The sequence below is a fragment of the Empidonax traillii genome, unplaced genomic scaffold (genome assembly GCF_003031625.1).
Source record: "Empidonax traillii isolate 1590-97213 ecotype Southwest subspecies unplaced genomic scaffold, ASM303162v1 scaffold32:size1966603, whole genome shotgun sequence".
NCBI classification, from domain to species: domain Eukaryota; kingdom Metazoa; phylum Chordata; class Aves; order Passeriformes; family Tyrannidae; genus Empidonax; species Empidonax traillii.
The window spans coordinates 114,946-141,421 of NW_020955225.1; the positions used below are offsets into that span (position 1 = coordinate 114,946).

The 26,476-nt window shown below is 40.0% G+C and overlaps 1 protein-coding gene across 5 annotated transcripts in view; it reads left to right on the plus strand.

The window, feature by feature from the left end:
- The window catches only part of LOC114073715 (connector enhancer of kinase suppressor of ras 2-like), a 176,284-nt gene that overhangs the window by 93,733 nt on the left and 56,075 nt on the right, over positions 1-26,476 (plus strand). For all 5 annotated transcript variants that reach the window (XM_027911449.1, XM_027911448.1, XM_027911451.1 and 2 more), the window contains 5 exons: positions 133-220; positions 5,871-5,912; positions 9,989-10,108; positions 19,396-19,455; positions 23,139-23,207. In XM_027911449.1, the coding sequence (XP_027767250.1) occupies positions 133-220; positions 5,871-5,912; positions 9,989-10,108; positions 19,396-19,455; positions 23,139-23,207 (379 nt within the window). The remainder of the gene's footprint in view (positions 1-132; positions 221-5,870; positions 5,913-9,988; positions 10,109-19,395; positions 19,456-23,138; positions 23,208-26,476) is intronic.

The following is a 26,476-nucleotide window of genomic DNA, read 5'->3' on the forward strand; positions in this document are numbered from 1 at the left end:
CTGGAGGTGATAATTTGGTGTTTGACATTTCTGTGGGGTAAAACTGATCTCTGTGTTAAATATATCTGCTTATGTTGTAATCAGGAGTTAAACCCCCTAATGCTGTATCCACCTGTCCTTCCCCTGTCACAGGTCTCCGTTTGTCAGCGTGACAGAATATTCACTGCTGAAAAACAACATTGTCCAACTGTGCCTGGAACTCACAACCATTGTGCAACAGGTAGGAGGGGCTGTCTTCTGCTCTGGGTCCTTTTCACACCTCTGCTGAAAAGCTGCAATGGTAAAAACAGCTGAGCTTTTACATCCCCAGAAAAGCTGTTAAAGCATCTATTCCCATTCCCTGGGAGTGACAGGAAAACTTCTGGGCTTTGGTGATCCTCATACACCTGGAGAGATGGAAGGGCAGTGTGAAGTTACAGATAATCCACTTTGCTGTTGAGTAGACAGTTTCATTTCAGGTTATCTCCCACCATGCAGTGTTACACAAAAAAACACAGTGGGAAACAGCTTAACTGCTTCCAACAGGTTATTGCAGATTAAAATATGAATGATCCAGAATCTTTCAGGGACAATGTCTGAAAATACATACAAATACATCCTGAACCTGTACTGGGGCTTCTTCACTGAAAGGAGAGCCACTCCCATGGAAGTTGTTTAGTGATGAACATTAAATATTCATAACATTAAAGAACCCAAATAAGGAACAAACAAGGGTAGTAGTATTATCATCACTGGCATTAATGCATTGTGATATGGCACAGTCCACAGGTACATGGAATTAATTTATCTGATCTGTAGTTTTAGTTGATATATAAATAACAATAGTCTCTAACAGTGTCTGCCCCTGAAGTGAGACAAGGGCTGACACACAGGTGCAGAAAGACTGAGTGTAAATTAGTTTTATAAATATTTACAGTGAGCTTCTCCCCTTGTGAGTGGACACAAATATTGATGAGACAGAATAGTGTTATTGGAATGTGTAGAGAGGTCAGAGAACGGGCAGGGCTGTCTTGGAATGAAGCAAAAGAGACAAGCCTTTGTGTTTTGCACTACTATCCTTAATTTATGGTATTCAGTTTTATTCCTTTTGGAAATTGTGTCCTTTATGCATTTTTGCAGTGCAAGACAGTGATCCCTTTTTCTGTTTTCTTAGAGAAAAAATTCCTATGTCGGCATTTATAATTATTTATGTATCTTTATTAAGCTTTCTCTTACAAGGTGTTTATAGCACGAGGCTATTTTTGATTTACAGACTAAGCAAAAAGACCTTCTCTACAGTATACAAAGTTTGGATTCTGATTCCACCCTTCAGCTGATATTGCACTTCATTTGTGTGAGTTTGATTTTTTCCCCACGGTCTGGGTGAAAAAAAAAGTGTAATTATGAATTGCTGTCTCCATTTCTGTCATTCATGTCCCTGCTTTTGGCAGAGGAAATTCTCTTCTCCTCTGCCAGCAATAGTTTGGTTCTTTATTTTTTCCAGTTCTTCAGCTCTGGTCCCAAAGCTGTCCTTCCTTTGACAACTTAAACCCAATCTTTTAGCATAAACTCCAAGGTCTTCCAAGATGAAAAATGCTTAGTTAGTACTTCAGGTTGGCCACAAATCAAGTTTTGTCTTTTCCTTATCTTCTTGTCAGACCTGGGTTGTTTGATAGATGTCTATTCAGACCTTTTTGCAGTGTATTAAACTCAGCATCAGACAGAGCAGATACAACCAGCTCAGTCACAGAGAGACAGTTTTGCTGTTACTAAATCTGAGGAAAATTGATCTTAATGTGTGAAAGCAGAAATGTGTCACCTAAGCCAGAGCAGCAGTCTCGACTTGGGGCTGAAATACGAATTGAAAGGCATAACTAATACAAACCTAGATCTCAGATCCTTTCGGATAATCCTTGTTTTATGAATTATATGCATTTTAAACACCTAATTCAGCCAGTGTGAGAGCAGCAGTCGAGGCTACCCATTAAGTGAGGAATGTCTTCAACAAGGAGAGTTATTCTGTGCAAAATGAGCAGGCTTTGTGTGCATAACTCAGAGCTGCCACTCCAGGGGAACTTCCTTCTAAACTGGGGACATGAGTCTGGAACCTGAGTTTAACATAGACATTGCCTGTGAATCTTCGTGTACTGAGTGATGGGAGTGGCATACCCTTAGATCTAAGCAGAAAGCAGCTTTTTTTGGCTTCTAGGTCATATTTTTTTCTCTATGTGAGTGTGAAGATGAGATCATTCCAAAACTATATTTTTATGTATTATTATTATCATTTACATACCATGTAAATGCTATGATGAATAGTCACTTGTTTATATGTAAACAGCATCTTCTCATGTTGGTTACGAGAAAACTGATCTTTATTCTCTCATTTTGAGGGAGTCTTATAGCTCCATTAAGTATTCCATTTATGCTTGGAAATGTAATTTATTCTACTCAGTTTTCTCAACCTTTTTGATCACCTCCCCTAAATTACTACAAAAGAGTAGCACCATGCAGAAAGCTGCAGAGACATCCTGATTTTGAGGTGCAGTGTCTCATCAAAGTGTGTTTATAATAGTATGCAAAAAAGCACGATAGAAAACAGAGTATTGAAATGTTTCAGCTCTCAGGTGGATTAATTTTGAAATACAGCTCTAGTTTCAAGGTACACTTTTTGCTCTGAAAAGGAATCCACCAGACTGACTTCACAGAATTTGGATTTGCTCTTGCTTTAGTACCAAGGCTGCCCTGAGGGAAAGACAACTGGAACAACTGGGACAAAATGGGTTTCCATTTTTGTTCATAAAATGTTCCCATTGGTGAATCTTTTGTTGAGTAGAAAGAGTTCACCAGTTCTAGTCAAAGTTGGGTTTCTAATTATTCTTTTCCTGATCAAGTCACAGATGTTTAAACCTGAGATAGATTTTTTTGAAACATCATTAACCTGCATGAACAACCATCCTCTCAATGAGAAGTGTCTTTCCAAAGGATGTCAGCACAACTCAGCCTAACTTTTTTCCAACAAAAGCCAAACAAAATTTTGCCTGTTCTTTGTTAATATTTAATTAACCTCACTGAGGTAAATTCAGAGACCATATCATTAATTTTTACCCAGTTTTTTAGTCAAATACTGTGTCTTTAGGATTAAGGTTTTTTAAAAGCTATCTTGTTTGCAATGCAACTGATAGAAATTGTGGTTTCTTAGTAATTTTTAAATTAGCCCCCCCTGACCAGGCACTTGGACCAGATAACCTCCAGAGGTCCCTTGCACCTGAATTATCCTGTGATTCAGCAACTGCCATGAAAAATATGGGTGCTATTTTCAGGTTGAACTTTGCAGACTTCAGCTTTCAGCCCCTCGATCTCATTTTGCTTGCATTTGCTAAAGAACGCTTTGTTATCTAACATCTGTTCACTCTTCTCCAAATATAGATTATGATCAAGTCTCTCCCTTAAATAATGCAGGTTAAATAAGTTGCTTTAGTGCATTTACCATTGCCTCTTTGCCCGATTTCACAGTAATCTCTTTCTTCTCAATGGGGGGATTTTAGAGGTGTTTCATTTTACGTGTGTAAGCAATGCATCTTTAAACATCCCTCTGTCATATCCACCTCTCCAAGGCTGATGTGGGACTTGACTGCAGTGTTATCTTGGGAAATGCCACTCGACTGGCAAACACCACCAAGTTTTAAGTTCTCTTCCAAGCTGCTGCTTTATAGGCTCTCTGTTTCTTTTTAGTAGCTGACTTAACTCATGCTGCTTTATTGTACTAAGCTAATGAACTAAGGATTTTACATATTTTTATGTGTAGTTAACTGTCCTCAAGACTTGCCATAAAACATTCTTTATGGTATCTGCAGATTTCTGGAGTACTTGCAGTTTTTTCTTTCGGAATTAGAATTTATAATTTTGAGCCCAGTATGGGCGAGCACAAGTGCTCCTGACCTTTTCTCTTCATGAATATTCACAAGAGCTGGTTCACTTTATCAGCGTGATGAAGGTGGACTGTACCTCTGAAAGGTGGGGTGTTCAGGGCAGAGCAGAACTTGGCTTGTTTGCAGTACTGCTGCTGGGACTGGTTTTATAATTCCTGTGTTTCATCCTTTTGCAGAGGGGAGATGGAACACAGCTTCTACATTTTTTTCAGATTATTTTAAACTCTGAGAAGAAATATTTTTATCATGTCATCTTGTTACTGGAGGACGTAGAAAGAATGTGACCATAACTATTATTTATTTTCCTAAGAAAAACAGATCAACATTCTATAAATGGTAGCCTGGAAGATTATTTTTTAACGAGATCCCTAGTGCATTGCTATGTATCAGAGAGAAATAAATCAGAAGAATATTGTGACCTACATATCTTAATGTTTTAGTATAATATTGCAAGTGCTTTTAACCTCTCAGTTAAACTAGTCTGATGTATTTAAAAGAAAAAAAGTCAATATGCATCTGTTTTGGAAGGAATCCCAAAGCCATTAACATTTTTCATGCTAATGTAATCTTGAATGTGCAACATAAGAACAGCTAACATTAATTCTGCTCTACAAAACAGTAAAATTTCAGTTTTACTATACATAAGTCTTCTATTCTTTGACCTGAAGTAATTAAGTTTGCTCAGAATGAAGGCCATATTGTATTTCTAGTGCAGAAATTAAAGGAATAATTCAGAAAGGAACATCAGCTCAGAAGTCAAGCTGGAAGCCCTGCTGTGATGGTTCTGTTCTCTTGGTGCAGGGAGGGTTAAAAGGAGATGGTGGATGTGCTGTTTGAAGTGTGGAAAACTTGTAGGGAAAACTGCCTTGGGCATTGTCAACCAAACTGACTAATTGAATTCTTTTTTGTGCCCTAGAAAATAATAGTATGAATACAGAAGAAACATCAAAGGGATACTTGACCATGAAATGCTAATATAAATTCTTCTGTGTTCCTTGGCGCTAACAAATATCTGATTTTAACTTTCTCGTTCCGTAGCAATTTTCTTTAAGCTGTGTTCGCTTGGAAATTAATTTCTTCACAGGAGTACCAAAATAAATATTGCCTTTCGAGCTGAGGGTGTGGCAGTTCCCTGTGCCCGGGCTGAGGGCTTGGATAGACCAAAGCTGATCTGCAGCTGCCTCAGATGGGCTCAGGGACAACCTCCTCAAAGTGGCCCCCGGGGAAGGAGGTTTGGGAGCTGGATAAGGAGCAGACAAGGATTTGGGATGCTGGACAAGGGGAGCAGAGACCTGCCAGGCAGCTCCCATTTCTTTGGCAGAGTGTCCAGCCCAAACTGACCATACACGAACCTGCCTCTGGAGTGTGTGGAGTGAGGATGTTGGAACTGTGTCATAGAAAGGCTGAAGCAATTAACTGTTATTGCTAAAATACAAAAATCCAGAAAAGAGGAAATCCTGAGAACTAGGGAATCTTAAGTTATGTGACGGGATCTTTCAGGTGTATCACAGTTAACTTTTACTTGAAAACTTATTCAAGGAAATAAAACCGAATAAACAAGAAAGGTTTTTTGACTCGTCATATCCTCATCCTTAAAAACGAGTCCTGAAATCCAGGTCTGGCGTTGTAGAAAGCTTTTTCCAGTGTGGCATAATCCTTGGAGAAGTACTTAATTTCCCAAGGTAATTTGTGCTATTAGCCTTTAATTCACTGAAATGTAGGTGATCTGGGGCAATATAACATTATACACAAGACAGCTGGTGATGCTGAAGTTATGGAGGGGCAAGACTGATTATTCTTAAAATGGTAGCTAAAATGACTATTCCAAAAGTTACAACTTTTAAACTAAGAGGTTCGTCAGGATTATTTAAGAAAGAGTTAACAGCACAAAGCCTTCTTTTATTTCTTAGCAGGAAATTCAATGTCATATTCATTAATTGGTTTCATTCTGTTTTACCACAGGATTGTACAGTGTATGAAACAGAAAATAAAATTCTTCATGTGGTAAGTAATTCTGCTTTTATTCTCTAATCTTACCTTGCATGCTTTAATGATTTAAAAAAAAAAAAAAAAAAAAAAAAAAAAAAAAGGCTACTCTAGGAAAATAAAGTTTCTTATTATTTGACTTAATTTTTGACAAATTGTATCAGTGGCTAAAAGTCACAGTTCCCTGCAGTATTGCTGTCTGTTAGACCTGCAGTTAATTCATACATAATTATTGTTCTTAGGTTGTTTTGGAAGCTTCACAATACTCTTACTAGCGTTATATTCTTGCTGGGATTGCTGGTGTGGAATTCCAGCCCTCGGAGCCATAGACCTGGTGTATCACTGGTTGTCACACTGAGCCCTTTGTGCCTTCAACACTCAAAAAATCTGATGACAAAGGGGAATGGAAGAATCTTATTCGAGATTATTGATTAGATATCAGCCTTTAACTTCAAATACTCCATATATTCCTGGTACCAGCACTGAAAACCTGTCCTGGCACTGAGATAGAGTTAAAGCCTGTGGTGAAAGGGAACTCTCAAAGGATTTACAAGTTCAGATAAGCTTTTGACAAGCTCTGCCCAAGTGCCTCTTTTTTTTTAGTCTTTTACACATACTCTGCTTCCAGCAGGGATTAAATTTTTTCATAAAACATTGATGTGCTGTTAAATTCAGAAAGCATGCAGTGACTTTCAGGAAAAAATAAAAGTTTACTATTGCAAACCTAGATCTGCAAAGAACTTTTAAAATCACCTGGTATCTTTCGGGATTTGGAGTGCATATATATACATACACATATATATAAAAATATCTTTTAGCCCACAATTCTAACAGAGTGGGACTTCTAGAAATACATCTTTAGCAGGAATGTTACTTTTGACTTTTCTGCCTGCTCTGAATGGAAGCCTACAAAGACAGAAAAGAGAAAACTTTCCATTTTTAAGTATTCCATAAGCTCAGCAGTGAAAGTGTGATGAACCTTGGGGAGCCTGGATCCCAAGGCAGTAGAACTCCTTTTAACCTGAGCAAAATCACCTGAAACAACTTGAGCATCTCAGAGAATTCAGGCTCTGAGAATCAACCCCTTTAGCATTGTAACTCTTGGTGAAATGAGAAGCACCACTATTTTTCTCGCAGCATCTTAAAAGCAAATATTACTTCAAAAATACTGAATTCAAGGATAAGATTTGTGAATTGTTCTTTTTATAAAAAATTTTAATTTTTTTATGACCTCTTTATTCCTAAAAATCAAACTCAAAATTATAGAAAATACTCAAGTAAAATAATGGTGATGTTGTAAAGTAAAATTTTTAGGGTTTTTAGAGACAGAATCTCCAACTTTTAAACACCACGTGGAATTTTGTTTTATTTCTGAAAGATATCAGGAAAGATACACTTAGAATTCAAAAAATATTTATAAAATTATGACCCATGATTGATTTTCTTCCTTGGTGACTGGAGAGATTCCCAGAGGTGCAGATTTGCCTGGAAGAGCTCCAGGGCAGGCTGTGCTCAGGAGCTGTGATTGCAGGTGCACAGTTCCCATTCCCTCCCGAGTCCCATGTCTAGACTGTGTCTACTCTGCGAGCCAGGCATTATGGGAAAAGCTAAATTAGGAAGGAGAGATCCCTTTGGGATCACTTGAACTGCATTCCTTTTTTTTTTTTGGAATGCCTGTTTGGATACCTGTTCAGGCAAACGTGGTTATCAGGACTACATCAGTTCTCTAGGCTAAGATAATACACCTGATATAATTAAAAAGTACAACCTGCTGGTTGTTCTTTCTCTCAGCAGTAAATGCAGGTTGTTCACTTCATACATTGCACCACCCCAGCAGTGAAAATAAGGAGTTTTGATGTAGAAGTTTGCATGACTTGTTCAAGGCTTAGTGGTCTCCTAAAGATTCTGTTCTTGTCATGGCCCATGGAAAGAAATGCCATAAATGTGTTCAGGTGTTGGATGGCCTGTAAAACAGGTGGGAAGTTCCTCTGCAACTGAACTTCTTGAAGGAACCGTTTTGGTTTGAGATGTCCTTAAGTTCACTTGGCTTCTCCGTGGGCTTGGAACTAGTACTTTGGTCCCTTCTGATATTTTCATGCCAAAAATACTTCAGCATATGCAAATGTATCCTGTGATGTTGCCAGTGCCACTCCAGACAGTGCTTCCTGAGCCTGTGGTTTATTCATAAATTCTGCTCTGTTGCTCCCATTTATACAGCCTCAGCCTTTCTATTATTTACAGCTGGTTTCAGGCCCCTATTGAACTTCTTTAACAGCAAGCTGGTATTTTTGATTAGCCTAATACAATTTTAAAAAATATTCTTCTACAGAGATTTTAGTTGATTTTGGAATCGCGAGGAGATCTTGAAGAATCCCACAATTAATTTCATAGAATCATATGATCATAAAACAGTTTGGGTAGGAAGAGACCCTAAAGACCACCTTGTTCCAGCCCCCTGCCACGGGCAGGGACACTTTCCAGCAGACCAGGCTGCTTCGATTGAAAAGCTCTTTGTTGTTTCTTTGCTGAAAAAGTATTTGCGTGAGACAACTCCAAAGTTTTAAAACATCAGAAAATAGGGAGTGTTCTCTCTGGGATTTACTCGTCATCTAGTCTGTACATGTGCCTTTGAGTTTTAAGGCATAAGAGAGGTTTCAGTTGGAACTCACTAATATTTGAGAGGCCAATAATTCCAAAGCCTGTGCTCACAGACAGCCACCAGTCCCCCTGTAGAAGGGCAGTCCTGTCCATTTTTTCAGCCATCCAGTTTTCTCCACCTCTGGGAGAAGACAGGACCTAAAGTTTTGTTTCGGGGTTCTGGCCCAAAGCTGAACTGTTTGAAATCTGTCACTGGTGACTCTCAGCTGCAGCCACGCACATGAATGGGACGCTTTGCATCCTGCAGCTGCTGCAAAATGCAGATGCCACGTCCAGAGCTCCAGAGCTGTCCCTGGATTTCCACATGAGTAACTGTACAGTGAATGGAAACGCAGCCTACAAATTCAGGCAGTTAACTTATTCATTGTGACAACTTTATTTGTTTAACTTATATGTAAAGTGTCAAATGAGATATTAGAAAGCCTCATGCTTTTGCAAATGCCTGAAATAAAACTTCCCTTAAGGGATTTCACTAGAATTTGCTATAATTAGGAAAAATGAGAGTATAGTCCCCAAAGGAAAATAGATGCACGGCTTCAGCTGGAAACCCATTCTGAAATTCATCTAAACGAGTGCTTTCATATTAGGGTCAAGCATTTTTTAGGCATAGCCTTTTTGAAGGAATGCTTTGAGCAACACATGGAAATTTGGGAATAAATCTTTACACATGAATGTTCCCTGGAACAGCTCAGCTCCTTTCTGATCCTTGGACTTTGCCTTTGATGGATGGGTTTAATCTGTCAGACTCTCTGTCACCACCCATGCAATGGGCTGTGCAAGGTGTTTGTGTGGATTGGCGTTTAGATTTTGAGATCTTTAGCTGGAAGGCAGGATAAAATAAAATTGTTGCATAGCTGGAGTGATCTGAAATATCAGTCAAAGGATGTGCTCAAAGATGCATGAGAACTTTACTTCAGGAAACGGATTAACCAAGACACTTCACTGGCAGTGTAATTTTTTAACAAAGGAAAAAATGTCCAAGTTGTAGAGCAGAATTCACTTAATTTTCACAGTTCTTAGGGATGATCTCATCATTTGGTAGCCAAAATAGGTTATTCAGTCAGTGCAGAAGACATTTCTTTTTACATATTTCACTTGAATTCCATTGTATTTAGAATCATACATTACAAAGACAGATAAAATAAAGCTCATTGGATGTGGGGATTTTTTTTTGAAGTGCACATAATTTGGAGTGGAGAAGATATTTCAGAGACACAGACATTCCCAGTGCACAGTGAACTGGACACACATGCACATTTGCTTGACCTTTATGGATGTTTTCTGTTCCCTTTACCACTTGTTCTTGACTTTCATACACCTGTAGTTTTGACGGTGCCAGGAGTTCAAATGGTCTGTTTATTCTCAGTTAGGAGAAGAATTTTGCTGGTAGTTTCAGTTTAATACAAGGAATTACATTGACTTGTTTTTCTTCGTAGTGTAAAACCTTGTCTGGGATTTGTGACCACATCATTTCTCTCTCATCTGATTCTCTGGTGTCACAGTCAGCACATCTTGAGGTGGTTCATCTCACCAGCATCATGCCCAGTGAGGGGCTGGTAAGTAGCCAAGCAGTTTAAATTTAACTCTTAGAATACCCAACACAAGCCTCAGTTCCTTAGGGTGGTTCGTTTTTTGAGTTTATCAAGAAATCAAAATGTACTTTTATGCAGTACTCTTTTTTTGTAAGCTGAATCAAATTTCTAAAGGTAATTTAATTGATATTTAGCTGAATAAAGGGATTGTATTTTATATTTTTTTAATTAAAACCCGTTTTATCCAGGGCTTCACGTGCAGCTGGTGACTGTATGAGCAGCTAAAGAAAAGTTCTGGTCCTTTGATAGCCATATTGCAGCTTTTGGAATATACTGAAATAACCCCCAAATACACAAATATATACTAATAACATTAACTAAATGTCCTTAATGAAATTAATGGCATTTAAGCATTTGAATGACATCTAATCATTTGAAAATGATTAGGGGGAGGTTTGTTTCTTGGACTTGCACACAAACAGTTACGTGATCAGTTGAAATAAACTTCCAGAAGTAGCAGCCCAGGAGCAAAATAAATCCCTTCTATTTGTAAATTGTTCACTGAGCAGCCTGGTCAGGTGTCCCCTGCACATCCCAGCTGCTCTGTGTTAGTGATGGGTCACAGCACTGAAATGTTCTGCAGAGATGAGTTTCAGAATTATTTGGCTACAGCCCTTAAATATTCATGGACTGCATTTTTCTGGACAACGGATTTTGGTGAAGTTTTAGCGCTCAGCTGGTAAAGGTTTATTTCTCCCCTCAGCAGTCCCTCACTTTACAATCATTCTGATATCAGTGGGCTGTAGGAGGATAAGGATTGTGCTTGGGAACCTAAGATCCTAATAAAAGCTGGAATTTAGGGTGGCACTGCGGGCACAGGGATGTTCTTGCGTGTTCTCCTCCAGAGCCAGCCTGCTTTTCCCAGTCCAACCTCTTGGACTGTCTTCAGCTGCCTTCTCAGAAGTTTTTTAATTTCTTCCTTTTCCCTATGAGAGGAGTAACTCAGGAATGTTCCTTCTGGAGGAAGCAGTTGGAGGAGGAAAAAAGGGGAGAAGGGGGTAGAGAAATTGGCATCTGCAAGGCTTATCTGCAGAAAATTCCATAAGTGACAAATTCAAATCCATTTGAGTGCCACTGTACACAGTGTGGCACGTTTCCTCCTTGTAATTCAGCATGATTTACAGATTTATTTTAAATTTCTGCCAGTTGAGACGTTTTGTATGATTTCAACATCTTCCTCTTTGTTCTGACACTGAATAGTGACAAACATCATATGCAAATCCCGTCAAAGTTGCAAGGGCATAATTATTCTGAGGTATGCATATTAATTTGGGAATGATGTATTTTAATAACATGCAGGGGGGGCTGTGTGCCTGCACAAGTTTACTTTATTCTTACACTGATTTAGTCAACAAAGAACATTCCCAAGCATCAAGCACATTTCATTTCCATTCTGTGCCACCGCAGATGCTCAGCCCAGTGTGTAATCCTGATCCTGGACACAATTTGCTTGCTGTGCTGCTGCATCCTGATGGCCAAACATGTTCCATTTATGGCCCAGTGTCCCCTCTAGCCTCGACTTCTGGGTTAGTGCAGGGGTATCAGGAAATCCAGGTCGATGTGTTTGCAGCTCCTGAAGGAAATGTGCTGTAAATCTCACTGGGTTTGACTTGCATTAAGAGTCTCCCGCCCAGCACTCTGCATCACTGGATGGTTTTCCTTTCTGTGCACAGATGGGATGTATTTCTGCTGGACTGATTAGAGGACAGTTCATTATCAGTGCTGAAGAGAACATGAACACAGGGTGGATGTGTTTCCCTCAGAGATGATGGAGCACAGTAAGCAGGGCTTGGCACTGCTGGTGCTTCACTCCAGTCATGGCTGTAGATCTAGGATGGGGTGCAGGCTGGGGAAGGACAGAAGGAGTGGAACCATCTCCAAAAATAACATCTCCTATGGGAAACTGGAAATGTAATGGTGTGCAGGCTGAGCCAGGTGTCTGCCAGGAGTCCTTGAGTATGAAAGGTTTATGTTCTAATCTACTGTTGGAGTATGATTTAAACCTCTAAGGCACGAGTGACCAAGGTGAGAGATGCTGGCTGTGCTGGTGTGGCCTGTTTGGTTCACATTTTTCCTACATCCCCCTTTTCTCTGGTAGACCATCACCTGTGCTGCACTGATGGTGAGGGCTGTGTGGACTCTCTCTGGGTGGGAGAACCACCGTGTAGATCTCCATCCCCAACAAGCCAAGAAAAGGGCAGTGAGTGGGCACTGCTGACAGAGGACATGAGACAAATACTGCAATCAGAATTGCCTGACAATTTATCCTTTTTTCCCCCCCTTTTTTCCCTTAGATAAAGTGAAATCACAGTGAATGACTGAGTTTTCTGTGCCTAATTGTGAAGGCTCTATAACGTGTTAGGTTGGAAAGTTCCTTGTAATCAGTTTTGCTGACACTGTGTTCTGTTTAGAAGAAAATATGAAAAAGGACTATAAATGGGAATAAAAGAAAAATCATGTGAAAAGGAAAAGAAAACATTAATCAGAATCAAATATAGAACACAGTAATGAATTACAAATGGCTTTCTCATGATTGTATAGCAGATTTTTTCCACAGGATCTCTGCTCCATTCAAGAGAAAAATGAGCACTATTCAGTGAATGGAAAGTATTCAGAGTTCCATTTTTATCCTTATCATTCAGTGTAGGGGTTGAGGCCTGATTTACCACACTTCAGCTCAGCTCTGCATTCCCTGGAGTTACTAATTTCACTGTGAGTTGGTTTATCTATTTTTTATATGGCCTTACTGAGTGCTTCACAGACACTAATTAATTCATCCTCCCAACACGCCTGTGAAAAGGATACTGTAATTTGAGTTTTACAGGTAGGAATCTAACACAGCAATATGTGTCAAAATCACAAAAAATCTGCTTTTCAAGAGCAGCTTACTGCACAATTTTCCAGAGCATTTGTTATTTTTATGGCATAATTTAAAACAGTCTCTCTTGGGTTTAAGTGTAGCGAAGATTCCCACAGCTCCTGAGAACGGGGTTCACACAGGGTTGGCACCTAGAAAATTAACACAGTTGTTCACCACTAGTGAAAAACGTGGTGTAAACGACACAGATTTATGCAAATTCAGTTATCTGGAGTGATATTCCGTCGACTTAATTATGAGTCTTTCACTATTTTCAAAACTCCACCGGCAAAATTTTCATTATGTGCCTTTTAATTTTTCCCCAAACGAGCCAGGAATCCTTTGGACGTTGCACAAGCTCCCACATAAAGGGAATTAATTTCCAGGTCCAAGTCCATGCGGTTCCTGCACGGAGTCAGGACTCCTGTGGAGCAGTGTCTGTGTGTTTAATTGTGTAAATAAATTCGGGATTACAAAGGCACTTGAAGTCTTTGGAACGAGTATCTTCAGTCTGAGCATTTTCTGACTTTCTGTCCATGCTTTTACAAGATTAAAGTCGACTTTAGCCCCCACCCCAAAATACCTTCCTTTGCCCTTTGCTTTCCTAAAAACCAGCCTTGTCTCCTGCCTTGCCCAGGCCCCTCTCTGCTGGTGTTTTCATGGCAGTTTGCTGGGCAAAAGGATCTGCACTGGGAAGCACCCGCTGCAGGTTCCGTTCCAAGCCCTGATGGCTGTGTTTGCATCCTGAGCTCTGCAGGCGTTTCTTGGCCTCCAGGAACACACTGGGATTTTTATCTCTGTCTTCCCACCCCTTCCCAAGCTGTGCCAGTCAAACTGGTTCCTACTTTTCCCCTTTTAGCCACTGAATCGTCCATGGCAAATAATTTTTTCTGTTTCATTTTAAAGTAACTTTAAAGGTTGTAAACCACTTTTTTCTCCTGGACTGTAGCACCGGGCATGGTAATACCATTTATAGCTGAAGTGACCAGCCCGAATAAGGGGTCTGGAAGGCAAAGCTTTGTATCAAACAGTCAATTTGACAATTTTCAAACGAATTCCTGTAGTAAAAAGGTACTAGATTGTGAGAACCGCTGCTAGCTCTGACAGAGCATGCACACATAAGTTTGTAGGAAATAGAATAGAATAAAATAATAATTTCAGAAAACTCCTTTCCCATTTTAAATTTCTTGGCATCACGGATTCACAATGAGAAACAAGCCCTTGAGTCAAGAGTTGGTATTACTGTTGGCAGCTCCTGAGCTTGCTGCTAAATTGGAGGGTGAGAATAGGTGAAGGGCTGTGAGAATCTTACCATCAATCACCTCAGATCAACTGCAGAGCCGGCTTTGGAGCCCTTTTAACATTAGATAAGCAGGCAGTGTTTCATTTGAGATGATGGATATAGGGATTTTCCATAGGATGGGATCACTGAATGCTTCTTGAGGTTTGGGGCTTTTTTCCCCTCCTGCTCTTGGATGATCAGGGATTGTCTGGAGCGGGAGATTTTTATTTATTTATTTATTTATTTATTTGTATCACAACCAGTATTATTTTGGACTAAACTTTTTTTTTTTTTAATCTTCTGAACTTGATGTGCTGTCCACATATTTAAAGATACTTCTGTGTGACATGCAGCTTTAATCTGCTTTGATGAGATTAATGATTCCTCTTACGCAGGAGATTCTAAATGGGGGGGGGGGGGGCAGTTGGGGTTTTATGGTTTGGGTTTGTATCTTCTGATGTCTGAGGAATGTTTTGCTTCTTTCCTTCTGGAATGCAGGAGCACTTTTATTCCTCTTCCTTTCACTTAGTTGTTCTCTCTTGTGCCTGAGCTTCCTACTGCTGATAGAAACAGTTTAATCTGCCACCCTTTAATGAAGATCTACACTTATATCCACAGCTTTGTTAACTTTTCTGTAGAGGGAACTTTTCCTGTCTCATTTTAAGAATTTAAGGAAAGCAAAGACTGGGCATAAACATTTCCATAAAACCAGCTGTGGGAAAAAAATCCAACAAACAGATTTTTAATGCAGTGTTTTGTCATATCCCAGCAAATAACTGGTATGAAAACATGAATCATCTGATAATAGTTCATTGATACCCAAGAATGAGTAATGGCCAGCAGTTGGAAGTGTTGGAAGAACTAGCCAGAAATGATCATCCCAGGAGAGTTTATTCTTTCTAAATTCAGAACTCTCCAAGTATTGTCTGAAATATCCACAAATTAACCTGGGAATAATTGCTGACTCTTAAGAACACACTGCTGTCATCATACCCTGGTTAATTAACCAGATGACTCTGCGAGAAATTTTTCAAGATAATTCCCCTGACAACTGGGTACGCTGTTTTCTGGGGAAAAGTCTCTTCAAAATGGGATTTTGAATGGTTGATGCCTCCCCCTACACTTCCAAAGGTCAGATTTTAATTAAAACCCTTTAATTCACTTTGTCACCAGGGGACAGTGACAGAGTTGCTCAGGAACAGTCAGGTTCTTGGTGTGATGCCTGTGAAACCCTTCCTTGTCCTGGAGCACCCTGCATAGATCAGCATCGTTCTGCAGAGTCTCCTGTCTGAGGATTATCGTGATTATTGAAGAGCAACTGTTTATTTCTAACCCACTAATTGTTGACTAATCTGAGCCACCTTCGCAGTGTGGGGGGTAATCCTCGACCCTTGCCCACAGAGAAGGGATTTAGCTTGTCCTTGTTCTGTGCTCAGTGGAATTCCAGGAGAAACCGGAGAGAATAAACCCCCATCCTTTACAAAAAAAGGAGATGAGTAATTTTGAGAAAGAACTCCAGTAAAAGTCTGCTTCTAAGGGCAGAAAATAGACCAGTGTGTTATGGGGACTGAAGAGGCAAAAAGACTTTAATTGAGGGGGAAAGAGATGGAGGGATGTGGGAGACAGCAGGAAAAAACCCTCATTTCTCACTGAAGGTCTCCCATCCAGAGCCTAATGGATTCCAAGATTCCAGAGGTTCCTTTGTTTGGGTGCTTTTTGTCTGTGAAAACCACTGACAAAAGATTCTTCTTGTTTGGTCTTAACCCGGTGTTTTTGCTGTTTTATAACTGAGACCTGTGAGGGAGTTTGCAAGCAGTCTGTGTAAAAAGTTATGTGAGAATAATTAGTTTACAAGAGAATATCTTAATTTCCATTTGACTTCATAACAGAACTGATTAGGATCCAAATAGCTGATATCTGGATAGACTTTTAATAAATTACTGTGCAAGTTAATTAAAGGTTCTGCTTATGTAAAAATCATGGAATCACAGGAAGGTTTGGGTTGGAAGAGACCTTAAAAGGTCCAACCTCATGCCATGGGCAGGGACACCTCCCACAAGACCAGGGCACTCAGCCTGACCTCACACACCTCCAAATTACAGAATATCCCTCTCCTGGATGTGCTGCATCAGTGTGACTGCTTTGAGCCACAGGTAAAACAGAAAATCACTTTAAACCCAAAGAAATGCCCCGCCAGTCCCAGCTGTGTTAACAGTTGTCACAACAGCACCTGGGCTTGGGAAAAGCCAGGGTTGTGGTTCAGTTCCTCACTGCAGCATTACAGCAGGCTTTGCCTGGAAATTATATTAGTTGGCAACATTTTTCAAACCTTTTTTTTTTTTTTTTTGGTTTATTAACCTTAAAAAATGCTTACAGAAGTGGAAACAGAATGAAACCAGGATGAACATCAAGACAGCCAATAGCCCATTAAATTGAAAGAAAGGTCCAGCTCTTTTGCCTGATTTAGCCCACCAATACTTGCCTGCTTTTTCAGGGGTCACAGAATTAACAGCTCTTTAAATGACTGAGTTTTGCAGTTTGGGCTGTTCCTTATGAGCCAGAATAGATAATTTTAATTTTTCACAGGAAATTTGATGAAAGTGATCCCCTTAAAGCCTTTTGTTTGTATCCACAAACTACTTTGTGTGTAAATATATATATATGAGGAAATTAAATTTTTGAAGTGTAAAATCTGTAGGTGTAATATATATCTATTTTATATAAAGTACCTTGCATTCTCAACTACACAAAGTAAGAAAAAAACCCAACAATTTTATTTTGTTTATGTAGAATAATCTTTCCAGGTTTTCAGGTAACAGAGATGTCGAGGGGATACTCTGCTCCTGTAATGGTCAATAGCAAACAAGCTCATTATCTTTCTTTTGGGAAAATAAGGATGAAAGCTCTGTCTAGGATAATTTGAAGGCTATGAGTCACTCACTGAAATTGTTTATTTTTTTATATATTCTTAAATTTTAATAGCTGAGATGAAAGAGCAGATAGCAAAATGTAGGGTAATTCTTAGTCATTAGTCAGGTTTTATGTCTCTCAGATGGCATATGTTAAGAGATAGAATTGTAATTTGATTTTTTCCAGAAATACACAGAGATTAACAAGAGGCCAAGAACTTCAGGAAGAAAGATGGGGTCAAATTTCATGAAAAGTTTAGCACAGTGTCCTCTTTTGGCCTTAAAAATCTTGACGTGTTGGTTTGTTGAGTGGGAAATGAACCTTGTCAAAGCAAGTAGGATGTCAGAGCTGTGATATCAAATTTGATATTAAAAGTGTGGCTGTAAATGTGCTGCTGAGATCTCCCATGTGCTGAAGGAACAGCCTCCCCTGGGGTGGGCAGCAATGTTGTGAAACATTCAGGCTAAAAGTTCACTCTGGAAATCCAGCATAACACAAACTTAGAGAGATTAAATATCTATTTATGGCTTAGATGGAGACTCCACATCCCATTCTCCGTGAGAGCCTTCCCAATTTTTCAGGATCTAGTGCTCTGGTTTCTGTCTTTGAGATGGCAAAGAGAAAGAACCACATGTTTGCCAGTAACTGTTGAAGGTACCACGGAGACAATGGACTGGCAAACACTTCTCTGGAGAAGAATGTCCTGGAAGACTCACCACAAGCTTGTTTCTTTCAAATAATCATAGTTTATGAAAGTGATTTTGCAAGACTTGCTAGATTTAATTTGGACATCTTTGGTTTTTACAAATGGAACAGTCTCACTAAAGAAAATATCTGGTCATGAGGAGTAAAATCTAAAATGGAGTTTCTTACGCAGCAGAGTTAAGCAGCCTCATCAGGTTTAGCCAGTCTTTATTTTAAAGATTTAAATCAATTTAAAACTTACTGAAGTGGAATTAGTTTACATCAAGGTAGAAGTCACTTTTAGTTCTGATGAAAACTCCAAACGGATGCAGCAAGAGCAGGTTTCTCAAACCTTTTCAAGGCCTGATCTTCTCCAAGTCATCAGAGATTCCACAGCCTTGCCAGCCTGTTCCAGCGTTTTATCATCCTCCTGGTAAAACTGAAAACTAAAAATTCTTTAACTGAGTTCCAGCTTGTGTCCCTTGCTTCTCATCCTCCCACTTGCAGAAAGAGTTTGGCTCCATCTCCTCTTTAGTCCTCCAGTTCAGGCAGATGTAGAGAGCAATATCATCTAAACTTCAGAGTTTGTTAACTTTGGGGTTTTGCGGGGAGGACTGGAGGTGATGTTTGTGTGAACGTCTCACCTAAAGTTCTTCATTAGCATTCAGGAATCCTGGAACCGATTTCTCTGAACAAAATGTCCCTCCCTATGGCCGGGGGCTCCGAGCTTCGGTTTTGACAGCACAAGGTGATGCAGAATTACTGAAAGGGTGATAAATCAGCAGTACAATGTAGCAATTAGATTAATTAGACTCCAAGATGTGATGGAATAAGGGCGGTACATGCAGAGATGTGAAGCTCTGAGCTCACTCCTGGGACACAGCACACAGGCAGTGGAGCCTCCTGCCCCTGCAGGCTGTGTGTGTGTGCACAGCTCCAGAGATCCCACCCTGCTCCTCGCTCTGCATCTTGTCAGTCACCTCCTCGAAGCAGAATTCTTGCTGGACTAATTACAAAGCTGCTCTTAGTTCACCGAGCTCATCTTCCTCCAACAACTGGCAATCTGAGCCCTGGCTTGTGTCTTTTCTGAGTTGGCTATGGCTTGGTTTTTACTGGATCAGGGGCTCTCTGGAGATGGGGCATTGAAGTTGAAAAGCTCCCCCCGTTCATGCCCTCGGTTTCAATGCTTCTTTCACATCCTTAGGACTAAAAAGAGGTCCTGTTAAATATTTCAGGTACTGAATACACACCCTTTATGCTGATGCTCAGTGTTCAATTCCGTCCACAAACTCTGGGATAAAATAAAAGCATTAGGGGAGAAAACAATGCAGTGTTTAATGGTCTTTATATATATTTGTTCAACCTGGATTTGCAAATGTTAATTGTCCACAGTTCCTTCCAGTCGGTTCAAATGTTATGGGCCTCAGACTGGAGTAAACCTTCCATTTGAATTATCATGCAAATGTCATGTATTTGTTTCCTACAAATATTAATTATCCTTTCTGCTCTTTTTTCCAGGGAATGTATATCAAATCAACATATGATGGACTCCATGTCATCACAGGAACAACTGAAAATGTAAGATTCCTTATTGTAAAATCCTTTTATCGTGCATACAATTATTTTCTGGGTAGGTGCAGTACATTTTGTATTATGAAAACTTGCTTTAAATCAAGCCAGATTTATTAATATTTTTTTCTTTTTTTATATGTACATATATTATCTCTGTAAAAACTGTAACCCTTGAAAACAGACAGAGAAAAGTGTCTATGTTGAAATTACCTATAAATAACAATATAATAAAATCAAATTCTTGAACTTCTCAATAGTTCTTCAAATCCACCTTTCTAATTGTATTCCTGCACATCTCCTCCCTGGCACAAACGGTTTATGTTACGGGAAATAAATTGTATTTTACGTTTGCCACCGTTTGTAGCAAAAATGCAGATGAGATCAAGAAAAATGTATTAATTATGGTTTTTCTTGTGAGACAAATCCGAAGCAAAAGCAGCCATAGATCAGCGTGACTGATCACAGCAAAACCCAGCAGTGTGACGGGAGGAACGACCCAGCTTCTAAATAACCCTCCCTGTTACTCAACGTGCAATTCATAATGAGAAACGTGAACGAAATAAATTGGCTTCAACTGCTGCAATCTAATTACTGTGACAGGCTTCATAATAAGGGCCTTCTGGTTTCCATCTCAGCTTTCAGTCACACTGTTCCCGTTCGGGCTCAGAGCTGTTTGACGTGGGAGAGCCGGGGGGAGCGACAGGTTTGGGGTTTATAAAAGCTGATATGGAAATTCTGCCCCACTGACAGCCAGGGAACGGGAAATGGGCTCCGTGCAGGTGGGCAAAGATGGAAATCCTGGCTGGCCCACGTGGGTGAGCTTGCTGTGTCGTGTTTGGTTCTGCCTGATTTCTCTATCCTGAACAGTGTTGCATCACGTGGGCTCTGTCAGTGCAAAGCCGTGGGAAGCCTCGTGATTGGTGGGTCACAATTTGGGAAGACAATTCTAATGCAAATTAAACTTAAAATTTGTTTGCTTGTTTATAATGTCACCACTGGCAACATTTAGAAGTCTTAAAATAACTCCATGTGTATCATGGGTCCTGGAAATTATGAATGATCCATCTTGATTATGTTGGACAGATTATGTTCATAGAATGAATTACTCATGCTGTAATTAATCCAGTTTTTTACTGTAATTCTAATTAATTTCAGAAATATAATGCAGTTGGTAGGGAAAATATTTATATATTTATAATTCAAATTCACGGGAGGAGTTACTAAATTGCCAGACTCTAAAATTTTTATTTTGACTACTGTAACTTTTTGATAGGGCACCACTAGAAGAAGTTGCTTTTTTTATTTTGCTGGAAGTGTAATCACATGTGCAGATAAACCAGCCTCAAAGACCTGTAATTTCTGGTGTTTCAGCAAATTGATTTGTCATTCCTTTTGAAGGGATAATTGACCTCAGAGCCAGTGTTTAATTAGCTCAGCCTCAGCCAAGTCAGGAAAAGAGCTAAAAAGAGAAAGAGCCAGGCCTTTGCTTTTCTACCTCGTGTCAGCTGAAGTTCAACATCAGAAACTGCAGTTTCTCGCTCATCCTTCTCCCCATTTAAAGCAATCGAGTTTGTATTGATGTTGAAATCTAGAAATATTTCTGTTACATGTTTAGTCCCGTGCAAAAGAGCAGTCAGCCAAAATTCTGCCAGTTCCCACTGAAAGGAGAAAGTGACTCTGAGCCAGGTGGTTCTTCACATCATCCTGGAAAACGTGCAGGTAAAATCCTGTTTGCTTTAGTGCAGGAGGTGACTGTAATGACCAGGGCTTAGCTCCAAACTGGAATCACCCAAGCCCTTCTGAAAGGCCAAGCAGGTGAGGAGTTGGGATGCAGCTTGTGTTGGGCACAGGAAGGTTGGGAATGGCAACCAAGCAGGGGGCCAAAGGAAAAAGCTGTGCTTGGAATAGCACCTGGGACACCCTTGGAATCACTGAGTCAACCACTGGCTCTTTGCCCTGTTGGCTGGGGTTTCACTGAGTGAATTATGCCTGAGGTTTCCTGCTCTCCACAGCTGTGCTCTCTGCAGTGTCTCTTCACCAGGCAGCAGGTGCCACTAGCCCAGAGCTGTTTGACCCCCTCAGAGAGGAGTCTCTTTGCATTTGATTCAGAAAACATTGCAGTCATTTTCTTCCCGGTGGTAATTTGGGGTTTTTGTTGTATTGTCTCTTCTTGTCTTTGTTCCTTTTATTTGTCTATCTTATGTTTTTAATCTGCATCCGCAAAAGGCATGGGTGGGATTTGGGGTTGAAGGCAGTGCAGCTGAAGAGCTCTTGCCTGTTTCCTGGAAGTCGGGGCTGGTACACACTGAGCTCATGACTGTGAGCATCTACACATCACATTTAGTTCAGATAAATCTTTTCTTCCTTAGCATTGACACCTGGCTCTTGTGCTTATTGTGTTTAACAATTTATGTCATAGGCTGGCTCCAAAAGACATCCAGGCACTCAACTAAATTTTGGTACCATAACTCTCTTTTTCTCTGAGGAGCAACTTCAACAGCATTAGAACCAGGCCCTTCTCTGTAGCTGCAAGTGGCTCTTTTTCTGCTTTTCTTCTTTACTTGGACAGAGAATTTCAACTGTTATTCAAAGAGCATTTTGCTTTAAATGTTTCTGCACTCTTTGAGAAGGGACAATGTGTCCTCTCCTCTCTCTGACCCCATACCCTAAAACTTCAACCTTGTCTAAGTCTACTGGTCTACTTCCTTAGTAGCTAATTTCCACTGGGATTTCTCTCTCAAGGTGATGTCTCAGCTCTTTAATTATTTCCTGGTTATTTTCTCTTGACTGCCAAGTTGTGTACTGTCAGTAGAACACTCCTGTGAGCTCATGCACAATGCCAGCAAATTGCTTTGAATTCTCAGGTCTCTGCTCCTGAGTGTCACTGCTGATCCCCTGCACGCCCTGACTGCTCATCCCCTGAATGCCCTACGGATTTGTCCTACAGGTTTAAGAGTTGGTTTCATTAAAGCATCTAAAAATTATTTGTTAAATAGCAGTTGGCCATGTTCCAGTGCTCTTCAATGGCTTTTAATCCACTATAATGTGACCAGAAGCAGCTATATTTAGAATAAGGGAGTTTTGTCAGCTCAGTGATCCCAAAATTATGTGAATAGTGCATAAGGAATTGTGTGTGTGTGTGTGTGTGTGTGTACATCAAATCTCTTGAAGAGCAAGTCTCTTGCTGACATTATCCATTTGTGTCCAAGTGGTTAATGTGGTGTCCTGCTGGTGCTGGAGCCCTGTGTGCAGGTACAAATCCTCTGTGCTTGCAGAGTGCCCTCAGTGCACCTGAGCACTCAAACTGCTCTATAAAGGACAGATCTGCTTTTCTGTTCCACCACAGCTGGTCCAGCCCTGTCGTTGTTGACTTTAAAGATTTCCTTCTATGGAATGTAAATTCACCCAGTGCATCCCCAGCAAGGTTGGGACTGCCCAGGTAAACAAGCTGCAATAGTCCCACCCATCAAAAGTGGCAGTGGAATTGTAGATTACCTCATTGAATGTGACCAGGAAAAATATTATTCCTCTTAAATACAGTTTTCATAAATATGACAAATTATTTCATAGCAGGAAGACTTTCAGAAAAGCTTTCTTGTCTCCTTCAGCATTCATTGTTTTAATTCTTGCTCTTTTACTTCTCCCTCCATACTTTCCACGTAAAGTTAATTATTCTCTCTTGTCCTTAGTCTCCTGCTGACCAGTGTAAGAAAATCCACGCTGGTGATGAGGTGATCCAGGTCAATCATCAAACTGTGGTAAGTATTTTGGAAATTCTGTCCTGCAGGCTTTGCCTATTCCCACTGCTAAAAAGGTAATAATTCTTCTTGGAAAGTAACTCTGCCCAACTATATTATTATTTATGTCTTTTAAAGCTTCATATCCACTGCTTGTGCTTAAAGGCACAAGCTGAGTCTGTTACCAGCCCAGAAGGATTAAGCCAAATTTCCATTTTGCACAGCTGCTGTTCAACATCTTACTCTTTATATAAGGAGATCCCAGAATATTTCCTTGAAGTTCTTAGACTTCTCATTATGCATATTCCAGCTGGTTTAACTTTTCCTCTTAATCAGAATTTAGCATTCTGTTTAACTCAGGAGTCAGATAAATAATGCAGAAGTGCTGTAACCGCCGTGTATTCGAATCTGTTGGGAGGAAAATGTAAAAATTATTAGTGTTGATAGAAGTCTGTCAGTTTTAGGCCTGTGAATTCTTGCAAGGGGATTTATTTTTAAGATGCCCATAAGCACATGTATGCAGGAGTGTACGCTGAGCTTCAGGTATTGCAATATATTATTTTAATATGTTTAAACGTGTCCACTGTTGCATTCCTTTCACAACTGTGAGCTGTGTCGTGTACTGCAGGTAGAGGAAAATATATTTATTAATTTATTAGTAATTTATTATTTCTATAGATCAAATGATTTGTATTTGAGCTCTAAAGGCCTCTCAGAATACCTGTCTAAGAGTTTCATCCAAGGCTGAACGATTATATTTTTCTTCCTGTGTTGTGATGCCACAAAGCTACTCCTTATAACTGATGTTGGTTCCAAAGCTGATGACTATTGGAAAAAAAACGCAGTCAAATTTTGTCCTGTACTGTCTGAAGTCACAGAGACTGTGCCTTTTAAAACAAATAACTCTGTGTTGCAGGAGAATGGCAGCAGTGCTGATGGAACCGCAGGTGAAAGGAACATTAGCATTTATTGTTTCTTAGGCACGAGCAGCGTTGTGACAATGACCATGAGAAATTCCTAAGAAACTTCTAATTGAGCTATTTGGCTTTGTCCTGCTGAACCCCATCTCCAGGCAGGGCAGCTGCAAAATTAAGAAATCTCTTTCAGTCTGTCACTTGTGTGAAGTGGAAATATGAAAGTCTGCCTATTAAAATCTTATGATTAGAGAGCAAATATTTTCTCTTGAAAAGAAGTATAACTTATTCATTTATACTTTAAATGTTAATGCAACACACAGCTCTTATCTGTACGAAAGAGGTTCTAGGAGTTGTCATAGTTACAAGTTGAAATATGTATTAGACTGGTTTTCTCCATCAAACACACCCTTCAAGAGACAGATCTGATTTAATCTTTACTCCCAGAGGGGAAATCCCCACATTCAGCTACTCAGGAACTGGCATTTTGGACAGTGACTCTTTCTGTGGTGTTATTGCAACAGGCTCAAGGTGGTGGATACTTGTAATCCCTTTCCAGATAAGGGACACAGGACCAACAGCTGAGTCAAGTGGCATAAAATACTCTTTTTTTCTAAAAGGCCCCATCATATATTAATTATTCATTCTGAAGTTTATAACAGGCTAAGGAAGAGACAAATGACCCTGGGTTTCTTTTGGAAACTGGAAAAGCCTCATTCTGTCTGCACTGGGACTTTGGAAAGACAGACAGTAATACTGAGTGTTTGCATGTGCCAGAGGTGTCTGTCCAATCCTCTTTCCCTCATGGGTTAGAATTGTTATTATTTTAAATATCCCTTAGATCTCCATGTGTGTCCTTTAAGTCACTGCTGGGACACCTTGGTGCAAACTGCACTTCGCTGTGTTCCTCCTTCACCCAGGCTATCCCATTTTGATGATCAATAGTACGCTTATAATTAGCATTATTTCCATTAGTGGACTGGGATAATTCAAAGGCAGCAGGTCATTAAATTCCCACATAATCAATATTTTAATATTAGCAAGACCAGCTCATAAAAGGAGGTGAAAGCCAATTGTAATTAATGACTGGGGGCTCAGCTGAGTAACAGACCTTGCATATCTCTGGAGTTCTTACAGATCTTCCACAGAAGATTTTTATCTTTGTTATCCTAACAAAGACAGTTTTATAATACTGATGTTTCTTTGGCCTTTTGGAAGTCTATCAGATATAAATCTCATTCAACACAACGTGTATTGAAAGAACCTGTTCTGAAGATGATTATATAGAGTAGTTTTTTCATTGCCGCTGGTGAAAATACTTCCCTGACTGGAGAAAGTATGGATCTCTTTTAATAGGTTCCAATCTTATAGCTGATTATTGGCATCATTTAATCTGATTTTGACTGAACTAGGCCAATGTATTTTCTAGATAAATTCATATTCACTCATTTAATATGATCATTCGAGTTCTAAAACTTTCATTGATGTTCCCACAACCTGTAATAAATTGTTCCGGTAGTTAATTATTCTCATGGCTGGGGGAAAGAAGTCGTTTTATTTGTAGTCTATATTTGTCTGGCACAAGCTTCCAGTCCTTTGATCTTGATATATTTTTATCTGTTAAATTGCAGGAGAGCAGGTTTCTCTTTTAGGTATTTTCAGGATGCAATCAAATTAGCTCATCACTTTTTTTTAAGTAAGCTGGATTATTTGAGCACTTCCAGTTTGTCATCCTAACGCATGACCCTCCTCAACCACCTCTTTAAATTGCCAGCTGTAAATCCCTGCCTTTTTAACACAGAGTTAAGCAGCTGCCCAGTGGAAAGGCTCGTTCCTGGGTAGGGCAGAGACTCCACGGCCTGGAGTTGTGTCAGGGCAGGCTCAGGGTGGATCTCAGGGAAAGGTTCTTCCCCCAGAGGGTGGTTGGCACTGAACAGGCTCCCCAGGGCAGTGGGCACAGCCCCAAGGCTGCCAGAGCTGCAGGAGGGTTTGGACAGCGCTATAAGGGTGGGATTGTTGGGGTGTCTGTGCAGGGCCAGGGGTTGGACTGGATCCCTTCCAGCTCAGGATATTCCACTCCACATTTAGGCAGCCATTCCCAACTAGCTGTTCACTCTTTAAAAAGCTGTTCCTGTTTCATTCCTACATAGGCAGAAATGAATCTAAGAGGACAGTGCTATTTCCTTTGCCTTTAAAAACACCCTCCCATTTCAACTGGAGTTTGGCTCCTTCCATCAGGAAGTGCATTTGAAGAGAAGTGTCATTTGTTTGGAAGCTGAGAGCAATCAGCTTTCCGAGAGGTTCAAGAAGATGTAGACTTGGAAATCTTGGAGTGTCCCCTCGTTGGAGTGGAGTCAGCACAGATGAGAACATTTC